Source organism: Cyrtonyx montezumae, unplaced genomic scaffold, assembly GCF_038088225.1.
Source record: "Cyrtonyx montezumae isolate F1298 unplaced genomic scaffold, pur_monq_1.0 scaffold_16, whole genome shotgun sequence".
NCBI classification, from domain to species: domain Eukaryota; kingdom Metazoa; phylum Chordata; class Aves; order Galliformes; family Odontophoridae; genus Cyrtonyx; species Cyrtonyx montezumae.
Genome location: NW_027071892.1, coordinates 10,897,670 through 10,912,927, shown reverse-complemented (window position 1 = coordinate 10,912,927; position 15,258 = coordinate 10,897,670). Strand labels below are relative to the sequence as shown.

Genomic DNA, 15,258 nt, shown 5'->3' with positions numbered 1-15,258 from the left:
CCTTCCCAAAGCACAAGGCATGAAGCAGGGCAATCAGGCCAGAAATCCTGGCCCCGGAGCAGTGCTGGGCTCTGCTGCAGGCTCGTGTAGCACTGCTTTGAGGCTCTGATCTCACATCAGGAGCTCAATGCCTCTGCCTCACATGCTCTGTGGCACGTGTTTGGTGGCTCACTCATGATTAGCAAATAGTGGCAAGGACACCGCAGAGTCAAACACGCTGCCAGAAGTGACCTGGAACTGATTTTGACCGGGGTAACAGTGACACTGCCCTCTCTGGGAGTGGGTTTCATTCCCTAGACTAAACACTGTGAGCTCTGTGGGTGAATTTCACCCCTTTGCACTGGCTGGGGGGGCAATGAGCCTCAGAGCTGCCTGTGCCAGGGGAAGGGCCAGGCTGGGTGCCGTGGCCGATTCAGATGCATGTTTCCTGGATCTGTGTTTCTGCACAGCTGACTCTCTGTGCTCCCCTTGTCCACACATTGACCTGGAAACCTCCCCCGAGGTGGACTGTGGCCCAGTCAGGCCCCCGCGTTTGCTCAGCATGGGGTGGCATCAGCGAACATCATGAGATCGCTGGACACTCCCCGTGCCCTTGAATCATCCCCCTTCCCCCCCCACGAGGCTCAGTGTAATGAGGTAGTGGCCTTCACGGCCAGGCCAATGCCCCGCAGCTCTGACATCCAGCCCAGAGCCACCACGAGCTCTGCCAACACGTCTGTGCCACCTCTGGTCCCCGCAGGCTGGGCTCCCTGGGGGGGTGACCACTCTCCTCAAGGACGGTATCTCCTGATGTATCATCTGATGGCTTTTCTCCCAGGTCCCAGGGAGCTGGTCAGCCTGACAAAGCAGGGTGAGCTCCGGGAAGCACCACAGTTCTTTGGATGTGTTTGGCTGATGCTCAGCTTACAGCTCCCCTATTGCTATCTGCACCCCACAGAGAACTGGGGACACCAGAGCCCTGAAATGGGCCCTCAGCGAGGCCAGAATTCAAGATGGGTTGGATCCTGAGGCCAAATTTCCATCTGGTCACATTTAGGGGGATGCTAGCCAGGAATCTCAGCAGTTGCAGGCTCACAGCCACCACCGAGGAAAATGGGCCAATGTTCCTGTGCTGCTGACCACAGCCACAGGCTGCCTGCCCAGAGGCCAGCAGGAGCTGTGTTCCTATTTTATTTCGTGTTCCTATCGCCCCATGCCAGGCAGCCACAACCCCAACAACACCTCTCATACAGCAATACAGACTTATCCCAGCACAGCAGCTCAGCAAGCCTAAGATAGAAAATTCAGACTGACAATGAGGTATCGGGGCAGGACAAAGAGATAAAATTCAACCTGATGATAGCCAGGCAATAAAAAATGATAACAGAGCTGGTGGCAATGGCACAGGCAGCTCCAGATAGTCTGGCAGAGTGAAGCAGAACCTGGTGACGTGCCAAACCATCCATACAAAAATGTCAGGTCATTGTAAGGAAACGTCAGTGACATGCAGTGTCTCATGGTGCTCAATTAGATAACTGCTGGTAACCCCCCAGAAATTATCTTTAGAAACAGATGTGAGATATGATTTGCATATAAAGACAGGAAAAAAAAAAGAAAGAATGAGATTGGTATTGTAAAGAACAGTAAAAACAAAAAGGTATTGGATACACCTTATTTGATCAGCTGTTTTTTTAGGATAACGGCCTAACCAAATGTTAGGGAGAGCAGGAAGTGTGTGTGATGGCTTTAGGATGTGAAAGATCAGATGGTCTGGAGACATCCGAACATTTCAGGAACAGGATGACCAGCAAGTGAACTACACAAAAAGCCATAATACATCAATGAAAAATAGGACAATCATTTGCACTTTGGGTTATTACCGAATCGAGGAGAAAAATTATTCTTTTCCTTCAACACTAAGCACCTTTGTTTATATTTTAGCTGAGTTTTCAAAGGTTGCTCACCCAAACCCTTCAACTGAGGGCATGAAAGTGGGTAAAAACTGAATGTTAGGAAGGTCGGCAGACCAATGCCAGCTCCATGAGAGAACAGCAAGACAGACAGACCCTGCCCTTTCATCTCATATGGAGACCCTGTGGAATGCAAAGATCATGTTGAGTATGCTGTCTACATTAGGAACTGCATCACGAGGTTGTAAGCCAGGTCACCATCTCGCATGGATAAAGACCTCACAGCTTGGAGCTCTGTAAGGGAAGCTGAAGATCAAGGCAGTGCTCCTTGGCTCAGGTCAGCAGTCATCTGCTTGCCCAAAGAACACCTCTTCTTCTCTCCCAGACCTGCCATCTGGGTCTTTAAGCTCCCTGCAGTCTTCACTGGGGCTATGAACACACCAGTCGTGGTACAGGTGACAGGCAGACATTCAGTCAGTAACTGTGCAGTGTCATCCCATCAGTTCACCAGTGTCTTCAGTGATGGAGGAGCCATGAGAAAGGGAAGGTGCACTCAGATAAAGCTGTACGTTCCCATTGTTGTGGGAACACATGAACCAAAATGGGAACTGAGTGGTACAAAGAAATACTGATTGACAGTGCTGTAGTTCTGGCTGAATGGTATCTGCATGTTGTCACCTACTCTAATGACTGCCTGACTCACCCATCAGAGACAGGCATCCAGCAGCCTAGCAATTAGCCACGCTCCTTGATAAAGCCAAGGGGAGAGTTAAAACAGCATAGTACAGAATAAAATGACCCCCAAGGAGCCTGAATCAAGTCTCGCTTTAGAAACAGCCCATAAAACAATGTGCAGAAATGAACCTCTCCACTCAGCCCCACACGAAGGAATTAGCATCCTGTACCTCCTGCTTGGTTCAGTCAAGGACCATAAATCCCACCAGCCTTCCTGCAGGGATCTGCTCAGCAGCTCCTGGGCTCCCCAGCACATTCCAGAACTGGTGACCAAGCTGGGATCTATTCCTGACAGTAGGAACAATGTGAACAATTGCATCTGCTATACTTAGAGTGAGCAGTCAATAACACATGCGTACAGTCACCAGCGTTCTCATTGGATACATAAATAGTTTGCTTTTCGAAAGAAATCGTTTTAAAAAAGAAAATTACTTTTCCCATCATCCCTGGCCTATAACTAACTGATGAGCTTGGGAGCTTATTTCAAATGAAAAAATGAAATTATCTATTCTCTCTAAGCCAATCCAGGAAGGGTATCTCATGATTGTGCCTGGCATTATTAGCACCACAATCGTGTTTATTGACAGAGCAGTTTAAACTCAGCAGCCGCAGTTTGCTGAAGCACACTCTGAGCCCTGCTGGTGCACAGGGACAGCACTGCCCACCTCCCAGCTTCCAGGCAGGGTGTTCTCTCCATCACCTCTTTCAGTCATAGGCAGGCACCCAAGAACCCCATCTCTCCCCATCCTTGCAGCTTCACAGCGGTCTCAGCCCTGGCACTGGGTTTCTGTCTGTGTTCCTCTAGATTTCTCCTTTTCGAGCCCAGGAAGCCTTCTCCTCTCGAGGCTGAGCACCCCAACTCCCGCAGCAGTCCTCCAGCCCTGTGGGCATCTCTGCAGCACGAGGATCACCGTGATGCCGAGAAATCCCACAGAGTGGACACACCAATGAAATATGTCCAGCAGGTATTCCCTTTATTACAGGGCTGGGTGCATGGGGGATCTCTCCACCAAACACGCACACCGAAGAGAGAAACGAATACATATTTAAAGGTACAGCGCATGCAAATTCATCACATTGCATTCTCCACAGAGAAGCTGCCCTCACGATTCAGCCACGATAAGCAGCGCAGGATGCCACGGGTGGCACAGAGGGGCAGCGAGCCGCCCCCAGGGGCACTGCTTTGTGAGCACAGAGCACAGCACCGGCACGGCCCCCAGCCCACCCGTCCGCCCTGCCTCGACGCCCCAACCCCACGCTCCACGTCCCGGGCTCAGGCTCAGCCCGGGCCGCCTCCGGGGCGGGGCAGAGCGGCCGAGCTCCGCCTGTCTCCGTCACTGCTCGGCGCCGGGGCCGCCATGGCGTCGGGGGTCCCGTCCGGCCGTGCCGTCGAGGATCCGCCGCCGCCGCCCGAGCCGCCCGTGGAGCAGAAGCCGCCGCCCGCACCGCCGGCACCGGCGCAGGAGGACTTCTCCTTCCTGCCGCTCGTCCACGACATCATCAAATGGTAACGCCGCACGGCGCTGGGCCGCCCCTCCTCCTCCCGGCCCCGGCCGCCCCGCACTGATGCCCCGAGCCGTGTTTCTCCCCGCTGGGCTCTATGGGAGGGGTGGCAGCGGCCGCGCGGCCCCGAGGGGTTGGGCTCCCCGGGGAGCTGCGCTTTGCGGGGTTATCGCCCCGTACTGCTGCTCCGTTTGGCTGATAACGGCCTCAGAAAGGACGGGAGCGGGCGCTGGGAGAAGGAGGAAGGCTTCTGCAGGTTGAGTCACGCTCTTTCCGGTTCATAACCAGTGCTGGAGGGTTAAAAGTACCTGGGTCCTCACAGCCAGAGCGTGTCTGAGCCAGGGTAACGCCGTGGAGATGTTTGAGTGCCCGGCAGGGGCACAGCCCTGCTGTGAGCAGCCCCCTGACCTGGGCACGCTGCACAGTGAGGCAGGGGGCACGGGAAACACAAATCCCCATTCCTTGTTGTGGGCCTGACTTCCCTTTCCCTGCACACTTCTATGGCAGCTGAGGGAAAGTGAGCCAGAGCCATACCTTGACACCTCTCGACCTCTGCCGTGTCACCAAGCAAGTCGTGGTGACCCACAGTGACAGTCCCCAGGATGTCCTGTGCCCCGTCCCACTGAGCCTCCTGCTACCCCGCTCCCTCCCCCAGGCTGGCACACAGCATTTCCTGGACAGCAGTGCTGCAGAGGGCTCAGACAGCAGAGCTGAGTGCTGGGATGCGTTGCCTTGTGTCCCTGACAGATGACAAATGTATTATCCTTTAATGCTGCAGCTAGGCTCAGAGCCCGGCCCTGCTGTTCTGACACTGACTCAGCCCCGAAGACACTTCACATCTCCAAGGTGACTGTGCTGGGGAGCAGTGATGTATCACGTAAATGTGCTTACATTCAAGGACACGTGCTCTTTCCTGTTGTTCCAGTCCTGAGATAGCTCTCCCAAGCAGGGCTTGCTGTTACTTTCACCCTCGTATAATCACCTGCGAGGTCCCAGTGCATGGCTCTGATGGTGGGTTGTGCTGGTGTAGCCAGGAGCTGCATCAGTAAAGGAGAGCTGGTGGCCAGCTCGGGAGGGGTCTGAAGAACTCAGTCCTTTAAGGGAGATCCCAAGCACTGTCCACCGACACAGGCTGTGGCTGGACATTGCGTTTCATCCTGTGTAATTGCAGGTGGCTGAATCTCTTCCCACTCCTCCTCTCACCCCTGCCTGTCCATGCCCTCGGAGAAGGAGTTGCTTGATCCGGCAGGAAAACCTCCCATCAGAAATACAAGAACAGCAACAAACCTGAAATAATTACTCCTCCAAATCACCCACCCAAACAGGCAGCCATCCATTCTCTGGACGTGGAGGGAGCTGGTTGGCCTTCAGAAGCCACCATGCACCGAGTGTGGATTAAAGGCAGTGCCAACCCATCCTTCCCAGATGTGCAACGTGTGTGTGCCTGTATTTTTCCACTGTCAACTTGACCGTAAATGCCTGCATAATGGGGATGCATTATAGTACCAGCTGCAGTTTTATTTAGAAGGGAGTAATGAATATTTTGTTCCAGCAGGCTGTTGAATTGAACGGGACCATCTGGTTAAAAGTTTTGCTCTCAGTCGTGTCACGATTCCCCAAAGTTCTAATCAAGCACCTCTCTGCCCTGGTCACAACAAGTTTTATCTCTGGGTCCAGCTGTTGAACATGCTCCCAGATCTCACAGCCCGTTAGCGTCCTGCTCTCGTTACTGGCACTGCCTTGGAAGCAGACTCACCTCTGCCTGCAATGGTAAAACTTCTCGCTGTTGCTCACAGTGCTGAGGAGATACTAATGAGGGTTTGAGGGCAAACACTGCCTCAGACAACACTGATCCTTGAAGAGCACAGAGCTAGCTGCAGAAGCAGTTGTGCTGCTCTTAAAAAATAAGCTGTCGCTTCTCTTTTATTAGGTAGACATCCCCAGAGAGCCCTTCCAAAACTCTGAAGTACCATTTTCTCAGCTGTTGGATGCTCTCTGATACTTTGGGGAACGGTTTCTATTTTCTGCTGTCAAGCTGTTTGACTGCATTGATTTTTTTGTATTACTTTGGCAACAGGTCACAGGAGGGACTGAGATCTTTTTTCCCAGGTGCCTGCACACAACGTGTGCATAATCTTACCTTCCTCGTGTGGGAACTTAAACGGAGTGAGAGTTTGTGGTAGCATTTTAAAGCTGCAGACCAGGTCTTAACCTGTAGGATTGCACCTAAGGTATCTGGATTACGTGCTGAAAATGACCAGGAAACCAGTTTGTCCCAGAGTCTGCCCAATCTGCGCATCTGTCTCGGGTTATTTTGTTGTGATAGGTGAATTGGGTGTGAGTTGGATACCAGGAGCAAAAGTTTCCCAGCGAATTCCAGCGTAAGCCCTGATTACACTGGGAATGGCAGTGCCCCAGCGGGCTGAAGGAGCCTGTCCAACAGGAGGTGCGAATCGTGACTCTGTTTTCTCCCCTCTGCAGCATGGACAAGGATAGCCAGGATGTTCACCAGGTGCTGAACGAGCTCAAGAACAAGTTCCAGGAGATGAGGAAGCTGATCAGTGCCATGCCTGGCATCGGCGTGAGCCCAGAGCAGCAGCAGCAGCAGCTGCAGAACCTGCGGGAGCAGGTCCGGACCAAGAACGAACTGCTGCAGAAGTACAAGAGCCTTTGCATGTTTGAAATCCCTAAGGAGTAGGAAGGGAGCAGCTCTGCTGGCTGGGACTGGGATACCTCCTCCCCTGGCTGGAGAGGAGAGAAAAAACTGGCAGAGGTTTACTTAGTTTGTTCTGTCACATCACTGTGAAGCTGTGGCTGTGTGGATCACAGGCCCGTGACACTGATCCAGAACCCTTTGTGTGTTGCTCACACACGATGGTTGCAGCAGTGCCTTTGCTCTGATCTGCTGTAGGACTCCAGGTGTTTACATATGCAGCTCTGTTCCCTTGGGGTTGGTTGGTGGGGTTGTTTCTTTTTTCATTCAAACAAGCAGAACACATTCTGTTTTCTTAGAAGAAAAGGTTGAAATACCTGCTGCTTAAGTTCAACAGGAAAAAATGGAGACATTTTCTGCATTTATTTCTTTTTCACTTCTGAATTGACAAACATTGAAAGGAAGCATGCAGGGGAAGCTCGGGCTGTTTGGCCTGGAAAGCCTGTTTGCTGGGAAGGGTCTCTGGGCTACTTTGCAGCCAGTGTGTCAGAAGAGGAATAATTGCTTTCTTTTGCTTTTGTGTTTTTTTCTCTGCTTTTAACCGACTGGGAGTTGTGTTCGAGGTGAGTCAAATAAAGATTTAGAAACTCAAAACTGCCCCTTGTGTATTTACTGGGTGCACGTGGGCTGAGCTGGGGGGGTGCATGGCCCAGGCCCTGCTCCTCTCTCTTAACATCACTTTGTGGTGATGTGGGAGAGCAAAGCAGAGCAGATTTCAGCAGGCTTTGGATGGGCAGGGCTCCCACAGCAGCTTGGTAAGCAATACAACCGGGCATCCTGCTCCTCAAACAGAAAAAGGAAGAGCAGGATCAAACCAAAATGACAGCAGCTTTAGTTATTCCCTAAGTGAGCCAAGCCAAGCTCCACAGGATGGATCAGTTCTGTGTCTTTAATGCCCCAGGGGCTTCCCACAAACACAAACACTGAGCTCATGTTGAACGTTTGCCAGATGCTCGTGGAAAGCTCTCGAATGTTGATTGCTCTCAGATGGGTCCCAGAACTCCTTGTCCTGTGTTCTCCTGCTGGGAGCTGCTGGGTGTCGGGTGACAGCCTGGCGAGCATCTCACCCACTAACAGGTACGTGTCAAACCCTCAGATCTCACGGTTCTCTGAGTGCAGGGCAGGAGAGGGGGAGGTGAAAAACGGAGTGAAATGCATCGGTTGAGAGCAGGTGGCATCCAAACCATGAGAACAGGGTCTGTTTGGGTAGGATTTGGCTTCCCAAAGCCAAGAGGCAAGTAACTCTGGGAGCTGGGTAGTGGCAGCTCAGCTGTGGCTCAGAGATCACTCTGTCCCCACTGACGGTGATTTCTTGGGAAGCTGCCCGTGTGTAAACTCCGAGCAAAGCAGAGCACCAAGATAAACAAAGCACAATGTACACTTTTTTATTACTGAAATGGCTTTCCTGCCAGCCATTCCTGGTCCCAGCTCAATAAATTCCTACGTTTCGTGCCTGGATGTAGGTTCCTCCTTCTGGCCAGCTGCTGTTCCCGGGGAACCAGGCCATGTGAAGAGCTGGAAGCCGCAAAGTGTTTCCAAGGAAATGTCTGGCACTTAGCACAGCACCGAGTTCACTCGATTCCAAGTTTCAGGCCAAACTGAAGTGGTTTTGTTTGCAGCCTCACTCACCCACACCCTACGGCTTCAGGAGAATTTTCCCCTGTTAATACATATTAAGTGTCGATCTGCTGTGTGACTCTGAGGGCGGGATGGGGCTGCTGAGTGTGATCAGAAACAGCAGGCTGCTCCACCTGAGCTGTCCTTTGCAGAGCTTTCACTTTTTCCTTTCACTTCCAGCAGTGGTTACTGGCACTTGCTATTACCCAGAGATCAAAAAAACATCAAATGCAAAGGTGACCTTTCGAGCGAAGTATTTCCTTTACTCACATTGCAAAATAAAAACAATATCCCAGACGGGGCGCAAATGAATCACTCTCTGTTGACATCATTAAGGAGTGTTTATTTAATCGGGGAAAGGCATGAAGCACAAGGAGCTCTTTGTAATTAAATGATGTCATTTCACTCAGTTTGTGTGGCGAATGAGATGCCGATGCCCAGCGGAGTGGGGAAAGCACTGCGGCCAGGAGAGCTGCGTGAGTAACAGCGTGCACAGCCCCTCACTGCCCTCCACTTTCTGAGATGGGAACCTTTGCACTGGCAGTCAGAGAAAGCGGGGTAATAAAGGCACGGGGCTGAGGGTTGATCCAGCCTGGCAGCTGGGGTCAGGGCCTGGGGTCGACAGGGTTTGGTTTTGCTGTGGGGACTGGGGAAGAAACGGAGGCAAAAGGCACAAAGTGTCATTGGAAAAAAAAAAAGGTTTTATTATTTTGTAGAAAAAATAAAACATCAAGTTTCACCCACGGTAGAAACACGTGAAGATCTTTGTTCATGTCGATGACAACCGATACCTACGTAAAGTGCCTATTGTTTTCTCATTTAAAAAACCCTTCCCACTCCCCCCGCCCCCCAAATCTTGCAGATCAGACAAGACAAATGTAAACAAGAGTCAGTTTTTGGTCCATTGGGGCTTTGACTCTGCGGAGTCTTTGCAACACCTTAGGAGTGTCTGCTGCACGTGTTTTGTGAACACAGACAAACACACGACACAGAGTCAGAGTCCGTGCACAGCTTCTCAAGTAAAAAGGAACAGAACGAAACAAAAAGAAACCCATAAGCCCCAGGTGGATTCTCACAGGTCTCTGCCCTCCTGAGAGCAATGCCCTGGCCCAGGGCTGGGCAGTCTGGGACGGCTCATCCTCCCAACTCAGCATCTGCACTTTGCCATTCTCATCTCCCTGTTCCCCTCCTGCCTCCAAATCCTCCCCCTCTCCCAACATGTGCCCCGGGGCTGGGGGGTGGGAGTGGGGAAGCTGATGGGAGGATGGAGGCTGGGGAAAGAGGCAAGTCTGCGCCCAGCTGGGTGCGTGCCTGCCCTCCTGCCTGCCCAGAGTCCCATTGGAAACGAGCGTCCTTCCCCCTTCCCTTCCTTCCTTCCTCCCTTCTTCCCTCCTTCGCCGGAGCTGGTGCTCCTAGCTGATCACACAGCGGTCCTTCTCCTTGCCGTGCCCTCCGCCGATGGCTTTCTCACGGATGTACATGAGGTCGCTGTGGACGCTGGGCCGGCGGGCGAAGGGAGCCACGACACCGTACGCCTCCTCCGTGCTGCCCCGGCCGCCCTCCTTCAGCAGCTTTTTGCCTTTCAGAGCCTTCTTGTGCAGGATGTCGCAGTACTGGACCGAGACCTTGCGGTGCAGGTCGGGGCTCATCTCGCTGGGCAGCTTGGCCATGGCGAAGAGTGCCTGGAACATCTGGTCCAGGCTGCTGTTCTTCTTGGCTGAGATCTCGAAGTAGGCGCATTTCTTGGGGTCTGCGCCCACCAACTGCTCGATCTCTCGGGGCTGAACCTCCCGGTAAAAGTCCCGGTCGCCCTTGTTGCCACAGATGACCAGGGGCACCTCGATGTTCTCCTTGGTTTTGTTCTTCAGGCACGACTTGGTCTCCAGGATCTGCTGCTTCAGGCGCTGCACCTCCTCGAAGGAGTCCCGGTTGTCCAGGCTGAACACGAGGATGAACACATCGCCTGGGGACAAAGCAGGGACGTGAGATGGCTGCGGGGATGGGGACACACACATTGACCCATAGACACAGCAGGGAGGGGAGGACCGGGCAACAAAGTCTCTCACCCAACGCGCTCACAAAATCCCACTCAAGAGATGCGCAGAAAACCATCTCAAAAGTGACCAAGAAAACCCAAAGTCCACCAGAAGAACCTCCCATTGCTCCCCAGCCACGTACCTGTGAGGATGGACAGGCGCCGCATGGCGGGGAAGGGGTGGTTGCCCGACGTGTCCAGGATGTCGAGCTGGTACACCTCGCCACGGATGCTGTAGAACTTGCGGTGGAAGTCCTCGATGGTGGGAGTGTACTGCTCCTCGAAGCGTCCGGTGAGGAAGCGCGAGACGATGGCCGTCTTGCCCACCTTGGAGGAGCCCAGGATGACCATGCGGTAGCAGTTCTTGGCGGGGATGCTCAGCTCAGCCTCGCTGGGACACATCTTCTTGATCATCGCTGCCAGTTTCATTGAAGCCGGCCGAAGTGCAGCTTGCTCCGAGAGGATGAGGAAGGCGTGGTGTGTGCCTGGCAGCTCAGCCCTTCTCGCTCCCAGGCTGGAAGGCCGCTCTGAGCTCTGCACGCCCGCGGTCTCCGCGTTATATGGAGGTGGCAGCGCCCGCCCCTCGGCGCGTCACGGCCCGGGGCTGAGTCAGAGCCGCCCCGCTCCGCCCCGCACACAGCGCGGTTCCGGCCCGAGGGCGGTGCGGCTGCGGGTCCCGGAGCTCCGCACGCCCCAAGCGGGGAGCGGAGGGTCCGGGACGGGGAGCGGAGGGTCGGGGAGCCGCAGCCCGGCTCCGTTTCGCACTTACGGTCCCGTGCGTGGGAAAAGCTGCAGAAATAGCGCTCTCTGGGGAGTTACGGGCACAGAGAGAGTCGGGGTCCCGTCGGGTGCTGCAGCTCGGAGAGGGGGACTTTGTGCCGCTGGTTTTTGCTGAAATCCCGGCCCGACCTCAGCCCCTGCTGCCCCAAGCTGATGCAAGCCCGTCCTCAGCTCCTTCCCCAGCCCTATTCCGAGCCCAGCCTCGGCTCGACTCTATCCTCAACCAGTCTCAGCCCATCCCGACCTTATCCCGACTCTATTCCCATCTTCATCCCGTCCCTCTCCCCATCCCGACCCCATCTCAGCCCCAACCCACACTCCGTCGCCTGCAGCCCCTCCCGCCCCCGCTAGAGCGCGGCCGAGGGCCCCACCACGGCTCGGGCAGAGCCGCCCCCCACCGCCCAGAACCCCCTCGGGGGGGACACGGCCGCACCCCGGACCCGCAGCCCCCGGGGCAGGAAAGGATGATGCTCGCGGGGATGCAGGGATGCTCCTGCCGGCGGTTGGCTTTCACCGGAGATAGGTGCGATTGAGAAACTTGGGATGAAAAGCACCTCTTTGAGGGTGTACAAAGAAACATACAAACAAACAAACGCAGCGGCTTTGCACAAGTTCGTGCTTAAACGTGATCCCGACGAGCAGGAGCCCCGCCTGCAGAGCTGCTTGGGACTCAGGGTCGGGTGGAAGCTGGAATTTGCGGAGCACGGGGCATTTCAGCAGCACTGCTGAGGAAACGGATGCTGCTGAGCCGACCGTCTCTTTCTGGGGGTGTTCTAGTACTTGGAGGTTTATTTAAACACTCTCCAAAGCTTTATGGAGGAGCCGCGGCTCTGGCAGAGACCACAGGATGGGACCGAGCGTGTATTGATCTGAGCTCGAGACAGCGAGCAGCTCCGAGGGCTGGTCGTGGAGCACAGATGTATCAGCCCCAAATAACGAAAAGATCATTTAATTGTAGCAGCTGACGGAAAGCAGCAGGAGGAATAAGAAGTGCCTACCTCTGGGGGACAGACACATCAAATACCTTGATTAGATCTTATTGGTAACCGTACCCCTATTAATAGTGCCAGGAACGGGTAAAAATAGCCTGCTCGAAGCCTCCTCTCGGGTTAGCAGGCTTCAGCAAATGGAAAATCCATTTCCTTTCTTTGGTGACAGCGGCGGCGTGGGATCAGTGCGGGGGTGCGATGGGTGCGATGGGGGCTGTGACCCCCGGCTCCGAGGAGCAGGACCGGGGCCGGCAGAGCCCGCAGCCGCCGTCCTTCAGCCCCATCGCTGTACTCGAGGCTCTCGCGGAGTCACGCAGAGCCCGAGCGGGGGAGCTTTACGAGGCATTAAGCCTCAGTCCCTCAGGAGCACCTCGGCACTCCGCTGGTGCACGCAGAGCACGCTCGCCCGCATCCTTTGATGGATGAGCGCGGCCGCACCGCGCCGCGAGGCAGCGCCTTCCCATGGATACGGCTCTTAAGAAACCACCGCCTATTTCTGAGCCGGCCGCAGATTGCCTGAGACTGGAGCAGGGGCAGCAGCTACGGCAGCGTCTCGTCTCCCACCCCCCCACCCCGGCTGCGGTCCGACCCACCCCGATGGGCGCTGCCTTTGAGGGCTTTGCAGGATGCAAGCTCTGTGCTTCGCTCCCCTTGCAACCCAACATCCTCAGCGCCGGCCGTTCCCCGCTGCTTTTGCTGTTTCTTTTCACCCGTCCGTGTTTTTACCCGAAACCCGACGGCCTCGCAGAGGAATTCCGCGAAAGCGGCACCGAGGGACAGAGCGCGCAGCTCTCGGTGTCCCCGGGGTCCCCTCCGGACACGCTGTGCCACCAGCAGGACCGGCGCCTGCGGAAATGTACGATGCAAAATGTACCAGAAAGTTCCGAGCGTGCATGGCACAGCCGAGCCCGGAGGAGGAGACCTGGAGGGATGCTCGGGAAACATCAGCACACGGCTCAGCTCGCTGCTGGAGCCGGGAGGGGTCTGCACCCCAGGGCTGAGCTGCTTCCCATGGGACCAAGGGGTTAAAAGAGGAGAAGGGAACGTGTCCCAGAGCACACAGCCCCCGGACCCATCGTGGGCCGTGGAGAGGAGCAGATGCCAAGGGTCCTACCAAGCACCTGCCCACCGCTCAGCACTGGGAGCTCCGTGTGTGTGCACACCCCCAGCCCCGCACTCCCGGCTCTCAAATTCCTGCTATTTCCCCCCGGGCCCCAAGTGCTGCTCCCAGGGATGGAGGCAGCAGGGAGGAGCACAGGGCATGGCGGGGAAGGAGGGCTCTGCTGGAGCTCCCGCGTGTCCCGCGGAGAAAAAAGTCTGATCAAATCAAGACGCAGGACCCAGGGTTGCTCTTCATTCCCTATATTATTAGCTTGTCTCATTTTATGAACTCCCCTTTAAAGCTTTTCAAAAGAAGCACGTAATTCACAATGTATATTTTTTTCCAGATGAGATGCAGGGCTGCTGTGTCTCTGGGCACGGGGGGGCTGCTTTTATTTCCTTCTTTCTTCCCCCTCCCACACCCGACTCCCCCCCCCCTTTTTTTTTTTGCAACACTTTTGATGTCTCCTGTTTCCCTGTCACCCTTGGGGTTTGATCAGCAGGGAGCTGGAAAGCTGGAGATGCCTCAAATGTCCAACTCCCGGGTGCACAGAATCATAGGATCACCACCAAGGTTGGAAAAGACCCCAAAGATCACCCAGCCCAACCAGCCTGGCTCCCGCTGTGGCATTACATGTGCTCAGGACAGCTCTGTGCTCTGCTCTCCTGGTGTTCTGCATCCTCTCCCTTTCTTCCATCACTTTTTTTTGCTGGGCTGACCATTATTGTGACTGGGACGGGACCCAGCTCGCAGCCGTGCCGTGTGTGTGGAGGTGCTGAGCAGGGCTCAGCTTCACAGCCCATGGACAGTGGAAGCATCTGGAGCTGTACCCAACTCCAGCAGCACCTGCTCACCTCTGAGGAGCATCAGCTGCCCTGGGATTAGGGAGAAATGTCACCTGTAACCCGACCTGGGCGGCTCCAGGCCTGGAATATAGGGCATGGGGGAGAGAGAGGCTCGGTGACCCCAGCAGATGTGTTGCTACAGATTTCAGGAGGGTTCCCATGGAAATGGCAGTGGCTGCCAGGGCAATGGGACAAAAATAAAAGGATGAAAGCAGAGCCCGAGAGGCAGAGATCCGAGATGGGCTCTCCAGGCTGTGGGGCTGCAGCGGGGCTGGGGAGGGTGTGGGCAGCCCCTATGAGGATGAGTCCATCACATCCCCTCCTGTGGGGCTCCGATGAAGCAGTCAGTGTTCGACCCGCTTCTGAGAGCCCACATCCCACCAGGCAGTGCTGTGCTCAGACCGCGCTCCTCCTTCCGCACCGAACTCCATCTCACCCACTGCTGCCAGCCCAACCCGTGCCCCCTCCTGCTGCACGGCCACACCGATCCACAGCACCTGCAGAGCCCCAGGGCCACGTCCCCCTCTTGCTGCCCACACCGCAGAACTGCCGACTCAGCAAACCCCAGCCAGGACCTCACGGGAACGGCGTGGGGCTGCAGGCACTGCCAGCTCCGCTGATGCGAGAAGCGCTCGCTCGATTGCGACTCGTGTTTGTTTTCTGTTACTGCCCCATCGTGTTTGTGCTCCATGTAAAGGGCTGATAGCCTTTTCTCCCCGAGGTGAGGGAAGTGCAGTGCTGGAGGCAAGCAAACACAGCACGGGGGCGATGGGTGGTCACTGCGGGGTGCGGGGCTGCTCGTCTGACCCTGGTGCCTCCAAGGAACGGTGATCAGGATGCAGCTCAGTGTGACCCCGCAGAGAGGATCCCAGTGGCACTATGCATCCCAATGCCGTGGCAACTGTGGGTAGTTTCCCCTAAAAAAGCATCCCATGAAGTTTGATGCGTTCAGTACCACGTGCACACGGTATCACGCGCGTGCGAGGTTGGCACAGAATGGGAATGTGGGGCTGAACCCTGCTGCCATGTGACCGAGGGCACTGCTGAGGT

The 15,258-nt window shown here is 55.3% G+C and overlaps 2 protein-coding genes across 3 annotated transcripts; one reads left to right on the top strand and one right to left on the bottom strand.

Moving 5' to 3' along the window:
* Positions 1-3,940: 3,940 nt before the first annotated feature.
* On the top strand, positions 3,941-7,309 carry MED9 (mediator complex subunit 9). Its single transcript, XM_065733056.1, has 2 exons — positions 3,941-4,131; positions 6,609-7,309. Exons 1-2 carry the CDS (start codon positions 3,983-3,985, stop codon positions 6,823-6,825), a joined length of 366 nt encoding a protein of 121 aa, XP_065589128.1. The 5' UTR covers positions 3,941-3,982; the 3' UTR covers positions 6,826-7,309.
* Positions 7,310-8,796: 1,487 nt separating this feature from the next.
* RASD1 (ras related dexamethasone induced 1) lies at positions 8,797-10,946 on the bottom strand. Of its 2 annotated transcripts, none has more exons than XM_065732814.1 (2): positions 10,636-10,946; positions 8,797-10,420 (listed from the first exon to the last, which is right to left on the bottom strand). In XM_065732814.1, exons 1-2 carry the CDS (start codon positions 10,919-10,921, stop codon positions 9,870-9,872), a joined length of 837 nt encoding a protein of 278 aa, XP_065588886.1. In that variant the 5' UTR covers positions 10,922-10,946; the 3' UTR covers positions 8,797-9,869. The 2 variants fall into 2 exon arrangements, with proteins under 2 accessions (XP_065588886.1, XP_065588887.1); XM_065732815.1 differs by having other exon boundaries at positions 8,797-10,346.
* Positions 10,947-15,258: the final 4,312 nt, after the last annotated feature.